This window comes from Trichechus manatus, unplaced genomic scaffold (genome assembly GCF_000243295.1).
Source record: "Trichechus manatus latirostris isolate Lorelei unplaced genomic scaffold, TriManLat1.0 scaffold00093, whole genome shotgun sequence".
NCBI classification, from domain to species: Eukaryota; Metazoa; Chordata; class Mammalia; order Sirenia; family Trichechidae; genus Trichechus; species Trichechus manatus.
In genome coordinates, this window is record NW_004444029.1 from 9,361,018 (window position 1) to 9,379,928 (window position 18,911).

The 18,911-nt window shown below is 48.1% G+C and overlaps 1 protein-coding gene across 1 annotated transcript in view; it reads left to right on the plus strand.

Annotated features, from left to right (window-relative positions):
• SVOPL (SVOP like) overlaps positions 1-18,911 on the plus strand; it is a 66,707-nt gene that overhangs the window by 31,933 nt on the left and 15,863 nt on the right. The window contains exons 7-10 of the mRNA XM_012557299.1: positions 3,309-3,434; positions 7,386-7,514; positions 14,229-14,302; positions 17,453-17,658. Coding sequence (XP_012412753.1) covers positions 3,309-3,434; positions 7,386-7,514; positions 14,229-14,302; positions 17,453-17,658 — 535 coding nt within the window. The remainder of the gene's footprint in view (positions 1-3,308; positions 3,435-7,385; positions 7,515-14,228; positions 14,303-17,452; positions 17,659-18,911) is intronic.

Genomic DNA, 18,911 nt, shown 5'->3' on the forward strand with positions numbered 1-18,911 from the left:
AAATGGATGTCAGAAGAGACTCTGAAACTTACTCTTGAACATCAAGTAGCTAAAGCAAACGGAAGAAATGATGAAGTAAAAGAACTGAATGGAAGATTTCAAAGGGCGGCTTGAGAAGACAAAGTAAAGTATTATAAAGAAATGTGCAAAGACTTGGAGTTAGAAAACCAAAAGGGAAGAACACACTCGACATTTCTCAAGCTGAAGGAACTGAAGAAAAAATTCAAGTCTCAAGTTGCAATATTAGAGAATAGGGTCTGTATGAGTTGGAATCGACTCTACAGCAATGGGGTTTTAAGGGCAAAATACTGAAAAACACAGGAAGCATCAAAAGAAGATGGAGAGAGTACAGAGAATCACTGTACAATTTCGAGAGGTAGCATATGATCAAGAACTGATGGTACTGAAGGAAGAAGTCCAAGATGCACTGAAGGCATTGGTGAAAAACAAGGCTCAGGGAATTGACAGAATACAAATTGACAAGTTTCAACAAACAGATGCAGTGCTGGAAGGGCTCACTTGTCTATACCAAGAAATTTGGAAGACAGCTACCTGGCCAGCCAACAGGAAGAGATCCATATTTGTGCCCATTCCAAAAAAAGGTAATCCAACAGAATGTGGAAAATATCAAACAATATCATTAATATCACACTCAAGTAAAATTTTGCTGAAGATAATTAAAAAATGTTTGCAGCCATACATCGACAGGGAACTGCCAGAAATTCAAGCTGTATTCAGAAGGGAATGCAGAACAATGGATATCATTGTTGATGTCAGATGGATCTTGGCTGAAAGCAGAGAATACCAGAAAGATGTTTACCTGTGTTTTATTGACTATGCAAAGGCATTTGACTCAGTGGATCATAACAAGTTATAGATAAAATTGCAAAGAATAGGAATTCCAAAACACTTAATTGTGCTCATGAGGAACCTGTACATAGACCAAGAGGCAGTCATTCGAACAGAACAAGGGGATACTACATGGTTTAAAATCAGGAAAGGTGTGGGTTAGGGTTGTATCCTTTCGCCATACTTATTCAGTGTACGCTGAGCAAATAATCCAAGAAGCTGGACTATATGAAGAAGAATGGGGCATCAGGATTGGAGGAAGACTCGTTAACAACAACCTTTGATATGCGGATGATACAACCTTGCTTGCTGAAAGTGAAGAGGACTTGAAGCACTTACTGATGAAGATCAAAGATCACAGCCTTCAGTATGTATAACACCCCAGCAAAAAAATCCTCGGAACTGGACCAATAAGCAACATCAGAAGTTAGAAGGATCCCTGGTGGCGCGGTGGTTAAGTGCTCGGCTGCTAACCAAAAGGTTGGCAGTTCGAACTCATCAGCGGCTCTGTGGGAGAAAGATGTGGCAGCCTGCTTCCGTAAAGATTACAGCCTTAGAAAACCTATGAAGCAGTTCTACTCTGTCCTGTTGGTTCGCTATGAGTTGGAATCGACTTGATGACAATGGATTTGATCTGGTTTAATCTGTAGGGAAGCAGATTGCCACATCTTTCTCCAGCAGATCAGCTGGTGGGTTCGAACCGCCGACCTTTTGGTTAGCAGCCGCATGCTTAACCACTGCACCACCAGGGCTCCTTAAATAAGCAGTTCACCCTCCTGAAACAACTCCTCTCCACTGGACACTCTGTAGATAGCAGGCCTGAGTTCTCTGGGCGGTGGTGTTCTCTGTGCCTCTCACGGAGTGTGGCATATGGCAGGAGCTCAACCGTTAGTTTCTGTTTATATGTTGAATGAATGTACCTTCTAGATATTTTTGTTTAGACTCCTTTGGTGATGAAATAATCATTCCTTGATTAATCTTCCCAAACGGTCTTTTAACACAGAGTCCTCTCTCCATCTCTGTCTGCTGGAACAGAGCTGTTGTTCACGCCATCTTCAGACGGGCAAAACAGTGTTCACTTGAGCATTCAGAGTTGTTCTGCTTCCCAACTCATGGGGCCTGGCCACACGTATAAAATGACCCACAAGATATATATTTTAGTACAAAAAGCAAAGTGTGGAGCAATATGTATACCACGATACAATTTCTGAAAAAAGAGAAGAAGAATATATATGTATGTATATATACACAACCAGTTGCCTTGGAGTTGATTCTGACTCATGGCTACCCTCTGTGGGTCATGGTAGAACCATGCTTCATAGGGTTTTCAATGGCTGATTTTTCAGAAGTAGATTGCCAGGACTTTCTTCTGAGTTACCTCTGGGTAGACTCCAAAGACCAACCTTTCAGTTAGCAGCCGAGCGTGTTATTTTTTTACATCACCCAGGGATTGTATATGTATCCTTATAAGTGCGTATATGCTTAGAATGGCTTTGGAAGTATACAGAAAAAGCTGGTAATATTGGTTAATTGGTTATTTCCGGCGAGTAAAATTGCATGGCAGGGGATTAGGAGTGGGAGAGAACTTTTGGTGTTGTCCTTTATACCTTTTGAGTTAAAAAACCATGTGAATGTATTATCTATTCAAGAAAATAAACATTAAAAAAAAAAGTAGACTGCATCGGAATGAGGTTCTAGCCCCCTGTGGTATCACTGATTCTGGGGGCATCACTCCAGTTGGGGGTCCCCTTTGTGGACAAGCAAGTTTAGCCATGGAGTGGTGGGGTAGAGAGGTGGGGTGGAGAAGCAGGGTGGGCAGGTTGGTGGAGAGGTGGGTGGTGAGATGGGATAGAGAGGTGGGTGGAGAGGTGGGGTGGAGAAGTGGGGTGGAGATGTGGGTGGAGAGGTGGGTGGAGAGGTGGATGGAGAGGTGGGGTGGAGAGGTGGGTGAAGAAGTGGGGTGGAGAGGTGAGTGTAGAGGTGGGGTGGAGAGGTAGGGTGGAGAAGGGGTGAGAGGTGGGTGAAGAGGTGGGGTGGAGAGGTGGGTGGAGAAGTGGTGTGGAGAGGGGGGTGAGAGGTGGGGTGGAGAGACGGGGTGAAGAAGTGGTATGGAGAGATGGGGTGAAGAAGTGGTGTGGAGAGGTGGGTAGAGAGGTGGGGTGGACAGGTGAGTGGACAGGTGGGGTAGACAGGTGAGAGTGGACAGGTAGTGTGGACAGGTTGGGGTAGACAGGTGGGGTGGAGAGATGCGGTGGACAGGAGGGGTGGAGAGGTGAGTGGACAAGTGGGGTGGACAGGTGGGGCTCTTGGCAGCTGTACCAGGAGTAGAACCTGCGCCGTGCGCTCCTGCGTCCAGGGTGCCTCAGCAAAACATCCATAAATTCAAAGGTGGGCAGGGTGTGCTTGAGAGAGGACCCGCCAGGCACGTTTGATAGGGTTTGGTCTGTGTTCCTCCCCAGGTGTTCTGGCTGGCTGGCTCCCTGCTCATCATTGGCCTGTCGTCTGTGGTCATCCCCACCTTTGGCTGGCGCTGGCTCATCCGCATTGCCTCCATCCCCGGCATCATCCTCATCATGGTCTTCAAGGTGAGGATGCTCCTGCGGTCCCAGTGCCTCGTCCGCCTTTGGCCCACAAACATCCTCCTCACGTCTGCCTCTTCCCTTCATTCGAGAGCCTGTCTGAACCAGCCTCACTCCCTCGCCTCCTCTAGCCCGCCTCATGTATGTCGTTTATTCCTGGAGGTTTTCTCTGACTGCTCCACCCGTTTGTGCTGGCCACTCTGGGATCTCCAGTGCCCACTGGCTGGGGCCTTTTACATGCTCTCAGCCCCCTACTGGGTGGCCTTCTGCTTGCCCAGAATCTGCAAGCCTCTCAATGGCAGAATCCCTTGCTTGGGTTCTAGTAGAATTATGCTCACAGTTCTGTGTCACCTATCCCATGGAATCAAAGAATTCTAGAGTTCAGAGAGGCCTTCACAAAAAAAAAGAAATTATAAAAGAAACACAGTTGCCTTGAGTGAATTCTAACTCATGGCGCCCCCACGTATGTCAGAGTAGAACTGTGCTCCATAGAGTTTTCAACAGTAGAAGCAGATGGCCAGACCTTTCTTCCAAGATACCTCTGGTTGGAATCAAACCTCCAACCCTGTGGTTAGTAGTTGAGGGTTTAACCATTTGCCCCACCCAAGGGCACCTTAGCGGTTGTCTATCCAAAGGCTGGCATCCTCTGTGGTAGCAGGTTTCCGCCAGGACGTTCCCAGCTTCCGTATATTCCACCTCCTGGCGGCCGTGGTTGTTAGAATGTTCTTTCTTAAACTGAGTGAGATTTATTACTATGTAATTTTACCTGCCGTTCTAGTACTTCTCTCTGGAAAACCAGAGATCTATTTTTCACCACGAGGTCCCTTTAAATATTGAAGAATCTAGGCCCCTCCAAGCCTTCCCTTCTCTAAATGAAACAATTCCAGAGAAACACAAGCAATAGGAGATATATCTCTATCTCTGGAGAGAGAGAGGGAGAGATTTGTTTTAAGGAATTGACTCACGCAATTGTGCGGGCTGGAGAGTCCAAACTTGCCGGCCAGCAGGCTGAAACTCAGGGAAGAGGTGACTTTGAGTCTGAGTTTTCTAGGGCCGCCTGGCAGGTGGGAAACTTGGCAGGATTTCTATGTTGCCATGGAGGCAGAATGCCTTCCTTCTTGGGGAAACCTCAGGGTTTGCTCTTCAGGTGGTTACCTGACTGGATGAGGCCCGCTCACGTATTGGAGGGTAACCTGCTTTCCTTAAAGGTCGGCGGATAGTAAGTGTGAAGCCCATCTCCAAAATACCTTCACGGCAACACCCAGACCTGTGTTTAACCAAACAGCTAGACACTTAGCCCAGCCAAGCTGACACAGAACATTAACCATCACATACACCTTCCACTCTCTCTCCTGACACCTGGCCTGGAGCCCTGTCTGTTTTCTTCTGGATGAGGCCGGGGGTCCGTGTCCTCTAGGCAGTAGACTACAGTCCCCAAGCGAGCTGGGACCGCGGCGCAGAGGGCCCGCTGTTCCTGCCAGCAGATCGCCCGTCTCCATTGATGGAGCACACACGGCGTTGTTGTCCACCCGGCTCCACCCACAGTGGTACCCCCGACCCTCAGATCTGCCCACGTGAGCTGTTTCCAAGCCGAGACACCTGAAGACCCCTGGCGCCTATAATCGTGCACTCCGCGGGTTTTCTGAAATCTACACGTAGGGCTCCACCTTCTGACACCTTCCACCCTTGGGTTTAACCGGGTGTCCTGCTTTCCCTGGACTCGCCTCTAGGGGGCAGTGTGGTATGTTGGCTCTGGAGCCAGCTGTCCAGAGCAGAGCCTGGCACTGCCACCTGGAAAGTCAGCGCCGAATGAATAGTGCATATTTCCCAGGGCTGTGGCGAGGATACAGTAACATGTAAAATGCCCCAAGTAGCCTCGTAAACCTGCTGCCGTCAAGTCGATCCTGACTCACAGGACAGAGTAGAACTGCCCCACAGCATTTCCATGGCTGTAATCTTTATGGAAGCAGACTGCTACATCTTTCTCCCAAGGAGCGGCTGGTGGGTTCGAACCACCAACCTTCCATTTAGGAGCTGAGTGCTTAAGCACTGTGCCACCAGGTCTCCTTTCCCCAAGTAGCACGTGGAGCATAGTAAGTGCTCAGTATGTGTTAGCTATTGAGCTATGTTATTTGCTTTTAAAAAATTACTTTACTTTGGATTTTGAGCTTCTCCTTTAGTTCACACACTTGCATTGAGCATGTGCCAGGCTTGGTACTAAGTTCCAAGGCCAAAAAGAGGCCTAAGACAGTTTATGCACCAAGGGACTCCCAGCCGATCAGCGGAAGCTAGATATGGATTCAAAAAGAACAGAGTGATTGCTGTCACAGCCCCAGCCTGTGGGTCTCAGGGCAAGAGGGGTGTGCTCCAGGGGGTGATGATGCTGGGTTTGGGCCGCGCAGGTGAGCAGGACTTTCAACAGCAGTGAGAAGAGGGTCGAAAGGGCATTTGGGCAGGGCTAGAGTGCTGGTAGCACAGTGGTTAAGAGCTCGGCTGCTAACCAAAAGGTCAGCAGTTTGACTCCACCAGCCGCTCCTGGGAAACACAATGGGCAGTTCTGCTCTGTCCTACAGGGTCACCATGAGTTGGAATTGACTCAACGGCAACAGGTCGGAGTGAACCCAGGAGGGGAGTCGTGGTTCAGTGGTAGGATTCTTGCCTCCATGCGGGAGACCCCATGTGCAGCCTCCACCCACCTGTCAGTGGCGGTCTGTGTGCTATTACGATGCTGAGTAGGTTTCAGCGGAGCTTCAGGACTAAGATGGACTAGGAAGAAAGGCCTGGTGATCGACTTCTGAAAATCAGCCAACGAAAACCCTATGGGTGACAATGGCCAGCTCTACAGCCGGCCCCGGGGATGGCCCAGGCAGTGTTTCCTTCTGTTGTGCACGGAGTCACCATGAGTCGGGGGGTGACTCGAGGGCCGCTATCCACAGCAGGGTAGACCCAAGCGTGAAGGTGTGAAAACGCAGAACACGTTTGGGGAGGAGATGGAGCTGGGATGGCCGAAGGGGATGCTGGAGGGGCGGGCTGGGAAGGCGGGCCTGCGGCCAGACCTTGGAGGGCGCAGAGGCCATGGCACTGGATGTTCAGTGGCCAGACCTTGGAGGGCCTAGAGGCCATGGCGCTGGATGTTCAAGGAGGTGACTGTGCCTGTGTGGAGGAGACTGGGCAGGACGGTGGCCAGAACAGGACCGGGAAGCAGTTAGAAGGCCATGGGGACAGTCCCAGCAGGAGGTGGTGGGGACCTGCCCTGCCCTCCAGTGACAGGAGTAGGGTGGGGTGTTGCTGGGGGGGGGGGTGATGCTCTTCTGAGGAAAAACCAACGGTCCCTACTGGATGAGACTCAGGTTCCCAGCTCCAGGGGAGGCCCACCCTGCTTTCCGAGTGTGATGCTCAGAGTATGCAACAGTCATGGCGTGAGGAAGGAGCCTGGTGGTCTGGTGGCTCTGCGGGAGAAAGAGCTGGCTATCTGCCCTCTGGGGCAGTTCTGCTCTGTCACATGGGGTGGCTATGAGTCGGGACAGACTCAACGGCACCCAGCGACAACAGCATGGAGTGAGGACCAAGTCCTCACAGCACGGGTTCGGGGGCCCCTGCCGTTGTCACCGTTTGGGTTGGGGCACTGTGGGGAGGCTGGGGACCTGGCGAGGGGCTTTGGTGGCAGAGCAGTGGCAGACGCTGGGGGTCTGGGGCAGCGGGCATCACCACCTAGCTGTAACAAGGTGAGAAGCTCAGTACCTGACTGGCAGATCCAGAGGGGACGGCAGGAGCAGAACACGGCCGTGTTTGCTCCAGTTCAGCTTGGAATTCTAGAAGGCCTGCGTGTTTTATGCCTTCAAGCTCCTCCATTCCCTTCCCGTCTGGGGAAACGTGGTTGGCGGGTGCGTGTGGCAGTAATCGTCAGGCCCTGGGGTCTCTGGCCCTGGATCCTGAAGCTCTCTGTAATCTGTGCAGTTTATTCCCGAGTCAGCTCGCTTCAACGTCTCCACCGGGAACACCCAGGCAGCCCTGGCCACGCTGGAGCGCATCGCCAGGATGAACCGCGCGGTCATGCCGGAGGGCAGGCTGGTGGAGCGTGTGATGGTGAGTGGGAAGTTTCCAGGTCATGTCCCACCCGACCTGCTCTGCCACATGGGGTCGCTATGGGAAGGAATCAACTCCATGGCAACGGGCTTGGCTTGGCTTGGTCCCACCCGGAGTCATGGGAGCCAGTGGCAGAGGACCTGAGCTTTCACGTCCCACCCCAGAGGCAGAGGGCAAGGAGCAGAGACTCCAAGGCAAGGTCGACCCAAAACCAAACCAGTACTGTGGTCAGTATGTGTGTCAGAGTATAACGGCAGGCCATAGCGTTTTCAACGGCTGTAATCTTACGGAAGGTCCCTGGTGGCACAAATGGTTTGCAGTGACCACTAACTTGAAAGGAGCCCTGGTGGTGCACTGGTTAAGTGCTTGGCTGTTAACCAAAAGGTTGGTGGTTCCAACTCAGCAGCAGCTTCGAGGGAGAAAGATGTGGCAGTCTGCTTCCATAATGATTGCAGGCTTGGAAATCCTATGGGGCAGTTCTACTCTGTCCTATAGGGTTACTGTGAGTTAGAATCAATTTGATGGCAATAAGTTTGGTTTTTGGTTTTGGACTAACCTAAAGGTTGGTGGTTTAAATCCACCCAGCGCCACCTTGGAAGAAAGGCCTGGCAATTTACCTCCATTAAGATTTCAGTCAAGAAAACCCTATGGAACAGTTTTCCTCTGTAACACGTGGGGTTGCCATGAGTCAGAATCGACTTGACGGTAACTAACGAGTTGGATGTTTTAAAATCTTGATTCAATTTATTTAAAGGTTATAATCTACTTACGTTTTCTACTTTTGATTGAGTCAGTTTTGGTAATCTATATTTTTTAAGAAAATTGTCCACTTCATCTAAGTTTTCAAAGTTATTGATGTAAAATTGTTCTGAGCGGTCTCTTATGAGTTTCAGAAATTTCTACTGTGTGAGTATGTCCTGTTTTTCATCTTAAATGTTGTTTATTTGTGCCTTCTCCCTCTTTTTCCGGTCCACCTTACTATTATATTAGTCTTCAAAGAATAAACTTTTTAATTGATTTTTCATTCATTTTTTTCATTGTCTCATTAACTTCTCTTTTTTCTTCTATGTTCTTTGTCTTTTTTGTTCTTCTAGCTTCTTGAGCTCAGCACTTAGCTCCTTTATTTTTAGTCTTCTTGATTTTTGATAAACCATTAAGCTGCATTCAAAAGTTTTGTTACAGAGTAATTTTATTTTTATTTCTATTCCGTAGTTTCTGTTATTATTTTGTATTTAACAATGAGTTATCTTTTAACTGTCTTTTTAAAAATTATTTGTTTCTAATGCAATTGCATTTTGGTTAGAAGATATTATCGAATCTTTGGAATTTATTGAGAGTTTCCTTTTGTCCCTTACGTGGTCACTTTTTGTTTCTGGTTCATGCGTGCTTAAAAAGAATGTGTGTTCTCATTAAATGTACATACATGTGTGTCTATATATATACACTGTAAGGGAGAAGTTTATAAGGTTTTTTTTTTTGACCAGGACTAGATGATTGAATTAAACCCAGCTTTTGCTGAATTAAACTTGTCTTTTTACCAGCCTGCCCAGGGTGACTTATTTAATTCACTGAGTCAACACAGAGTGCTCACAGACGCTATCATTAAACTCTTTGTTTAGTTACCATGGAGACATAGGAGAATGTTTTCTCCGGGCCAAGGTCGAGACGTAAAAGCAATGAGCTCGGAAAAGAGAATATTGACATAGGTGCATTTTGTGTCTAGTGGGCCCAGAAAATACGTCTTCATGACAAAGATGTGATAACAGTGTTCTGAGAGGGCCTTAGAGTTAGCCTTATCTCAGATTGCCCAAGTAACTTAAACTGATTCTGGTTAAGCAAGTAATCCTGCTAAGAAGAATCTTGTCACCAAGTGTCCATCCTAAATTTGGTGCCTAACCTTCCTTAGAGACACTTCTCATTAAATATGAAGTTTTCTGACATGTCGTCCTGTGACTATAATTTGGGATCTCTGTAACTTCTGTGTTTAACTTCTGCAACTCATCCTTAGTCCCCTTGCCTCACTAACCACCAATCAAAATAGTCCAAGCCCTGTTCTTTGTCTAAACCCTATAAATAGATTTGTGTAATTATTGAGACTCAGACGTGTGGTTTCATCTTCATGAGTCGAGTTGTTCCCAGTCCAGACTGCTTTTAAAACCCTCTGTTTTGTTCTAAAGCAGCGTTAGAGTTTCTCTGCAACAACATATACACACATTTGTGTGTGTGTATACATATATGTTTATGTTTAACTGTTGCAGAAATATTTGATACTTACGCTAGATTTTACCTGCTTGAGATAATAGTTTCTCAGTAAAGTGATGGCTTTGTCCATTTCTCCTTCTAGGCCTGACAGTTCACTTCATATATTTTAAGGCTAGCCTGTTGTTGCATCCTGAGGTATGACTGAGCTGTTTTGGGCATGGATTAGTCTTATTATTTGAAGTATCTCTTTATTCCTACACTGCTTTGTACCTTAAATTCTATTTTCTCTCATGTTACTATATCTAAACTAGCTTTGGATTGTATTGGTGTATCTTTTTCTAGCCCTTTATTTGTAACCTTTCTGTACTGTATTGTTTTAAATGCATTGCTTGTAAATATAGAGTTGATGTTTATTTATTTTTTTCACCTGATCTGCTATTCTGTTGACGTGGCCATGCGTACGCCTGTTCCTGACCTCGCTCCTGCTCTGAATCTGGGACAGAGGTCCCAAGCAGCAGCAGCCCTGCCCACCTCCTTCCACAGAAACCTCCCTCTTTGAAGGAGCATGTGGCCCATGTGGGACAGGTCGTGTCCAAGTGTCCAGTCCTCCAGTGTCCCACACACAGGTACCAGGGGGCTGCTCTGGGCATTCCTGATTGGTTTCCTGGACACCACAGATGACAAACCATTGCCAATCCCACTGCACCTGGCTGCTGCTGGGCGTGTTACCTGTGCGGTGATGTGTGCTCAATGATAATGCAAAAATCATGAGGACTGAAGTTGTCAAGGATTTCATTTTACTTGGATCCACAATCAATGCCCATGGAAGCAGCAGTCAAGAAAACAAACGACACATTTGCACTGGGCAAATCTGCTGCAAAAGACCTCTTTAAAGTGCTGAAAAGCAAAGATACCACTCTGAGGATTAAGATGTGCCTGACCCAAGCCATGGTGTTTTCAATTGCCTCATACGCATGCGAAAGTTGGACAATGAATAAAGAAGACGGAAGAATAATTGATGTCTTTGAATTGTGGTATTGGCGAAGAATACTGAATATACCGTGGACTGTCAGAAGAACAAACACTTCTGTCTTGGAAGAAGTACAGCCAGAATGCTCCTTAGAAGCGAGGTTGGCGAGACTTCGTCTCACATACTTTGGACATGTTATCAGGAGGGATCAGTCCCTGGAGAAGGACATCATGCTTGGTAAAGTAGAGGGTCAGTGGAAAACAGGAAGATCCTCAACGAGATGGATTGACACAGTGGCTGTAACAATGGGCTCAAACATAACAACTATTGTGAGGATGGCGCAGGACCAGGCAGTGTTTTGTTCTGTTGTACCTAGGGTTGCTATGAGTCAGAACCAACTCGACAGCACCTAACAACAACAACAAATATCCCACACCTTCTCCATACTCCTAATTGTATTTTTTTTCTCTTTTTGAGGAAGTGGAGTTTTAATATTATTTAATCTTTTTTTTTTTTTACTGTGGCAAAATACATCTAACAAAACAATTGCCATTGTCACCATTTTTCCGTGTATAATTAAGCGACTTTGGTTATGTTTACCATGTCGTGCAATCGTCACCACTACCGACTGTGTTTTCACTTTGCTTTAGGGAGTGTTGGTCCCTAATTATTATGCATTTCTCAAAATCTAATTGTAGAACAAGACACCTGAACTTTCTTCCAAGGGATTAAGGATGTTTCCATTATTCTAATTTATTTTCTGAATTTTGGAAATAGCTCTTGAGGGTTCAGAGTTCCAGAAGCTACTATTAGATAGCCTTAGAAATCTTGAACCTTCCTACTAAGATGTTGATGGCTACATCTTATTGGGCAAAAGATGGTAGAGGGCTAATTGGTTGCTAGGCAACTGTGATTAAATGAAAGAAGTTATTACACTTTGTAAAGACTGGCGCCAAATCTTTATGTGCCTAGGAAATTTTGAGGTCGGCAGTATAGAAAGTAAACATGGTTTCAAAGTGAAAAAAAAAACTTAGTAGAGACAACTAACTGAAAACCATAGACAGCTGTATGAACATGGGGGACGGGACCAAGCTCCCCCATTTTTGGTGTCTGTTTGTGAATTGGACCCAGCAGTTGTAATTCCAGGGCCGGAGAGCTTGTCCAGAAGGGAGTTCCCTCCTCCTTCCCCTCCCTTCTTCCTCCCTGCCTCCCTTCCTCCTCCATCCACACAATGTTCCATCTGGCATCCTCCCTCTTCCATCTTCCTCCCTCCTCCGTGCTCCTCCCTCTGTCTGGCCTCCTCTCTCCACGTCCCATCTCCCCCACCTTCCAGCCCCTCCCTCTCCTACCACCCTCCTCCTCCCCTCCTCCCTCCACATTCTCCACCCCTCCTTCCATCCTTCTCTCCCCTCCTTCCTCTCTTCTTCCTGCCTCCTTCTTCCTTCTGCTCACTCCTCAAGCCTTCAGCTTCCAGCCTCCGTCCATCATACCCCAAAAATGGTCTCATCCTTCCCCACCATCACCCATGGAGCAAGGCCCTGTGGATACACAACCACAAGCAGTAGACCCTGCCTTCCAGACTGTTAGGTCCCTGGGTGGCACAGTTGGTACTCAGCCACTAACCGTAAGGTTGGGGCTTTGAATTCACCTAGTGGTGCCACGGAAGAAAGACCCGGTGATTTACTTCCATAAGATCACAGCCACTGAAAACCCTATGGAGCACAGTTCTACTCTGAAACACCGGGAGCACGTGGGATCGCCATGCGTTAGAATTGACTTGAAGCAAAGGGTCCAGAACTGACAGTCTGGTTAGAGGCGAGAGGCACGTGTGAGAGAAACAACAACAGTACCGAGTGCAGATGTGGGGTGCCAGCTGCGGGTGCAGGCAGCTGAGCCCGTGTGAGCAGAGCAGAGAGGATGACCGAGCAGTGTGGCCCGCGCCACCTTCTGGGGATCTGCGATGGGAATGGCGCCCTGAAGGGGAGGGAGCCCTGTGGAAGGAGAGGGTGCTGCAGGCAGGAGAATGACGCTAAGGAGGCCCGGAGGGAAGCGTGAGGGACTGGCCAGACTGGGGCGTCAGCCGGCCTGGGCGAGGCTGGACTGGATGCCTGGCAGTGAGGCCGTGGAGATGAAAGACTTTGGGGACCGGCTGGGGTCGGCCACACCACAGAGGAGGTGGGGGGGTCCACCCACTTGGAGCATAGCCAATGGTCTAGCACCAACCGACTTACCAGGATAAAATATATGTTTCTCTGTGATTCACTGTACACTCAGCTTTCTGAACCCCCATGTGACTTGGGGACCACAGTCGCGTCTAAACCCAAGGGAACTTGACTGAGAGCTGGATGGGCCAGACTTAGGACCAGTGCTCTGGAGGACTGGGCTCCAGGCTGGTTCTGGCTCCTACTGGCTCTGTGATCTTCTGCAAGCCACTTACCGTCTCTGGGCCACATATTGTGTGTTGGAAAATGAGGAGCTAGGACTCGATCCGAGGGCTCCCAGCGAGGAGGAACCGTAGCCCCGAGATATAGAACAGAAGAGGGTGAAGTGTCTGTGGTTCCACCTCACCCACAGTGACGTCGAGGTGTTGAGTCCCAAAGCCACCGGAGCAAAAGGCCTCTAGGTCCCTTCAAGCTCCAACCTTCTGTGGCAACAAACTCCAGGATACCCAGGGCCAAACTCAGGAGTCTCTCTAGCTTCCACCTGTAACCCTCAAAGCATTCCCAACTTCACAGAAAAACCCATTACTGCTCAATCACAAGGAACCCATCCTTATTTATTTTTACTCCGAAATGTTCATTAGACACCTACTGTGGATAAAAACTTTTGCTAACTACTCCCTTTGCGATACAAATAAAAATGGGGCGTTCTATCCCTTTACAAATGTATGCCATTCTCCTGTCTTACACACGCCTCCTACTTTTTTTTTTTTAATATAGGGTTTTTCTTTTTAATATTTATGTTAAAATGATCTCCCATCCATATTAAGGGCTACCATTCCCCATTAGCTAGTTTTCATGTGCCCCCTCCATCTTTTTCCCACGCCTCCCCCAACCCCTGCCGGCCCTGGTGTAAAGAGGAAGAGCAAAAGGATTAAAATCCTGAGCCCGGTGAGTTTGGGTACTTGCCAATGATGATTATAATTGCGCAAGACTGATCGGTCGACGTGAATATGTAAAAAACAAACATCTATGGATTTGGGTGACTTGTTCTCAGGGGAGCTGAGAGGTTATCTCACCCCGTGGTAGGATCTAAAGAAGGGGCCCTAGTGGCGCAGTTAAGCACTTGGCTGCTAACCCAAAAGGTCGGCTGCTCAAACTCACCATCGGCTCTGTGGGAGAAAAGACCTAGTGATCTGCTCCCAGAAAGATTATAGCCTTGGAAACTCTATGGGGCAGTTCTACTCTGTCCTATAGGGTCGCTAAGAGTTGAAATCAACTCAAAGGCACACAACAGCGACAACATGATTTAAAATATTGGGGATACCTTAGCTCATCCTTCACCCACTAAAGGAATTCTGCCATCCCTTTTCATTACCCCAGGACAAAAGAGGAAGATTTGCAGACCTACTGAATGCCAGATATTTGCGGACCACCCTGCAGATCTGGGTCATATGGTGAGATTGGAATTATTTCCAAACTATTTTTAAGGAAACAGGCACTTGGAGAAAACCTCCTTAAGTAAATCCACTCTGAGTGTTACTAGGGAGAAAAACATGAAGCCATCTCCAGAGGTTACCTCCGGAAGTGTCTTACGCGTCTGCTAACACCACTGTCTTACTTCTCTAGTGCTGCTGTAACAAAAATACCACAAGTGGGTGACTTTAATGAACAGACATTTATTTTCTCACAGTTTGGGAGGCAAGAAGTCCCAATTCAGGGCACCGGCTGTAGGGGAAGGCTTTCTCTCTGTCCACTCTCGGGGAAGGTCCTTGTCTCTTCAGCTTCTCTTCCTTGGCTCCTTGATGATCTTCATGTGGCATGGCGTCTAACTTCGCTCATCTCTGCTCCCTTGCTTAATCTGCTTCTTTTATATCTCAAAACAGATTGACTCAAGACACACTTTACACTAATACTGATTCATTAAATAACAAAGTCAACCATTCCCAAATGGGATTATAACCACAAGTATAAACCCCAAACCGAACCCATTGCCGTCGAGTTGATTCCAACTCATAGCGACCCTATAGGACAGAGAAGAACCGCCCCGTTGGGTTTCCGAGCCTGTAAACCTTTACGGAAGCAGACTGCCACGTCTTTTCCCGAGGAGCAGCGGGTAGTTTCCAACAGCTGACCTTCTGGTTAGCAGCCAAGTGTGCCTAACCACTTCGCCGCCAGGGCTCATAATCATATGCGTGTTAGGATTTACAACACATATTTTGGGGGGACACAATTCTATCCATAACATTCCACCAACTACAAAGAAAAAAAAAAAAAGAGAGCGAGCGAGCGAGCAAAGCCTAGGTGTCCACACCAGTTTTTAATTTTTCTCACGTGCTATGTGCTCACTTTGAAGCCTTCACAGCCTGGTCTTCTTCCTCACCACATGCCAGAAAGGAGCCTTTGGAAGTCAGCAGATTCAGCTCCAACGAGACAGCCCCTGCGGTCCTCTCTGGCCTCATTTCTCTGCAGCCTTTGAGATGCCTGCTCTCCGTCTGTTTGCTGTGGGAGTTTCTGACTTTGCTGCGGCAGCCTCCAAACTCTGCCCTGGCGGCCACCTCCCCTGACTCTACCAAAGCTGATCAGTGATTCAAAAACCTCCGATCAGAGTTCTGCTTCCAGAAATATCTGACCTGGCTGTTTCAGACTAAGCTTTCTGTTGAGCAAACTAGAAAAGCCATACGAATTTCTATAAAGGCCTGGCCATCTGCTTCCAAGACATCCACCATTGAGAACCCAGTGGAGAGCCGTCCTACTCTGTAACACATGGGGTCGCCATGAGTCAGAATCGACTCTATGGCAAAGGGACAATGGGTTGTTATTAGCTACCATCAAGTTGGCCCCTGACTCACGGCGACCTCATGCAGAATGAAACAAAACGCTGCCTGGTCCTGCGTCATCCCCAGGATGGGTTTCAGATAGGGCCGTGGTGATCCATAGGGTTTTCACTGGCTAATTTTCGGAAGTAGATTGCCAGGCCTTTCTTTCTAGTCTGTCTTAGTCTGGAAACTCTTCTTTCTCAATAAAAATATTTCTAAATAACAGACCAGGAAAAAGACAAGAAGAAAATATAAAGCAAAAGCAGAAACCCTCAGCGGCTCTCATGGCCTGCTGAAGACACTTTGTGGTGGGCAGAAGTCTAAAGATGTCCCCCCAGATTCCTGCCCTGGGTTATTCATGCAAACACTAATCCAGGTACTGCTGTGAAGGGACCTTGAAATAGGGAGATTATGCTGGATTATGGGGGGTGGGCCCCAGTCTAATCACCTGAGGATTAGAAAAAAGAAAAGCAGAGGAATGGCTCTGGCTGGAAACCGAGAGACACTGCAGAAAAGAAAGCAAGAGATGAAGCAGAAGGGAAGTCAGAAGGGTTCAAAGCATGAGGAGGACTCGGCCCACGGTTGCTATCTTTGAAGATGAAGGGGCCAGGAGCCAAGGAATGCAGGCCACCTCTTGTTGACAGCCAGCAAGGACATGGGGACCCGTCCCACAGCTACAGAGAATGGAATTCTGCCAACAACCCAAATGAGCCTGGAATCGATTCTCCCCCAGAGAGGAACCAGCCCTGCTTACACCCTGGCTTCAACCGTGTGAGACTCGGAGCAGAAAAATCAGCTGAGGTCATGGACCTCTGACCTGCAGAGCTGAGCTAATAAGTGTGTGTTGTTTTAAGACGCCCAGTTTGTAGTGATCTGTTACTGCAGGCGTAGTAAAGAACCAGAATTCTGCCTCCCCAGCCCGGTGTGCTGGCCTTCCACCATCTGGTCCCGCCTGCTCTTGCAAAGCTGTCCCCTCCCGCGGACTCTGTCCTCCGCTCTCTCTTCCCCTCCCTCTACTCTGTGCATTCCACTTGGCAGCTCTCCGCACATCCCTGCCTCTCATGGTGCCACCCGACTGTGATGGACTGAATCGTGTCCCCCGGGTCCCCTTACCTGTGAAAGTGACCTTGTTTGGAAGTAGGGTCTTTGAAGATGTTATCAGTTAACCTGAGGTCACATTGGAGAAGGGTGGGTTCTGATCCAATCTGAGTGATGTCCTTCTAAGAGAGGAGAAGAGACACGGAGGGCAAATGGCCACGTGACGATGGAGTGGTCTTACAGCTGCAGGCCAAGAAACCAAAACCCCAAACCAAACCAGTTGCTATTGAGTCGATTCCGACTCATAACAACCCTACAGGACAGAGGAGAACTGTCCCATAGGGTTTCCAAGGCTATAATCTTTGCAGAAGCAGATTGCCACATCTTTCTCCTGAGGAGTGGCTTATGGGTTTGAACCACCGATCTTTCAGTTAGCAGCGGAGCGCTTTAACCACTGGGCCACGAGGGCTGTTATTGTACCTCCAGGGTTCCCTTATCCAAGGAACACTTGAGGCTCCCAGAAGCTGGGAGAGACCAGAAAGGATCCTCCCCTAGAGCCTTCAGAGGGAGCAGGGCCCTGCAGACACCCTGATTTCAGACTCCTGGCCCCCCAAACTGCCAGAGAATACATGTTGGCCCCTATGAGTCCCCCAAATTGTAGTGCTTTGCACAACAGCCCTAGGAGACGAATGCACCATCCTTCAGGCTTGGCGTCAGCTCTTGCCAACGACACTCCTCTCTTGTTTCCAGGCTGGGAATCTCTTTGGCCTACTATGGGGTCATCCTGGCCAGCGCCGAGCTGCTGGAGCGGGACCTGGTGTGTGGTTCGCGGTCTGAGTCCGAGGTGGCAGTGACCGTCGGGGACTCGGAGGAGAGCCAGAGCCCCTGCCACTGCCACATGTTCGCCCCCTCCGACTACCACACCATGATCATCAGCACCCTCGGCGAGATCGTCCGTAAGCATCTCCCTGGGCGCGGGGCCGTGGTTTCGGGTAGCGTGGGTGTAATCAGAGTCTCAGGGGACAGAGGGATGACCCTGCCATGGACACGGCTCCCGCCTAGTAGGACTAGGTCCGCAAATCATGGTGACTTGTTTCCAGTGGGGATTGGTGTGGGGCAGGGGAGTCTGGAGAGTGAAGCTTTGAATTACTATATTTTACCAATTCTCACATGCATTTTTTTTTCCATATTTTAACATCTCTGAAATTGGTATGTGTCTCATGATAGTTTGTTAGACTTCAGCTGGCAGCATTATTTCTGTTTTAGTAGATATGTAATAAACTGGTTGCTATGGAGTTGATTCTGACTGCTGGTGACCCTACATTGGTCAGAGTAGAACTGTGCTTCATAGAGTTTTCAAGGGCTGATTTTTCAGAAGTAGATCGCCAGGCCTTTCTTCCGAGGTGTCTCTGAGTGGACTTGAACTTCAAACCTTTCAGTTGGCAGGCAAGCACTTAACTGTGTATATCACCCAGGGACTTCAAGACACAAAAATTGTACTTAAAAAAGAAAACAAGATACAAGGGAAAGATTAGTCCAAAGGACTAATGGACCACAACTACCACGGCCTCCACCAGACTGAGTCCAGCACAACTAGATGGTGCCCAGCTACCACCACTGACGGCTCTGACAGGGATCACAATAGAGGGTCCCAGCACAGATGGAGAAAAATGTAGAACAAAATTCTAACTCACAAAAAAAGACCAGACTCACTGGCCTGACAGAGACTGGAGAAACCCTGAGGGTATGGCCCCCAGACACCCTTTAAGCTCAGTAATGAAGTCCCTCCCAAGGTTCACCATTCAGCCAAAGATTAGACAGGCCCATAAAACAAAATGCGACTAAAGAGGCACACCATCTCAGGGGCAAGGACTAGAAGGCAGGAGGGGACAGGAGAGCTGGTAACAGGGAACCCAAGGTTGAGAAGGGAGAGTGTTGACATGTCGTGGGGGTGTTAACCAATGTCATAAAACAATATGTGTACTGACTGTTTAATGAGAAACTATTTGTTCTGTAAACCTTCACCTAAAGTACAATAAAAAAAAATTTTTTAAATTGTACTTAAAAATCAGCAGCACCTGAACTTCACTGAAAGCAAAATAAAATACTATTTAAAGAAAAAAACCCCAGCAGGACCTTGAATTTGATTAAGAACATTTAATCATTTAAATTGTAGGTCTATCCAGTTGGCAATTTACAATCGACCCAC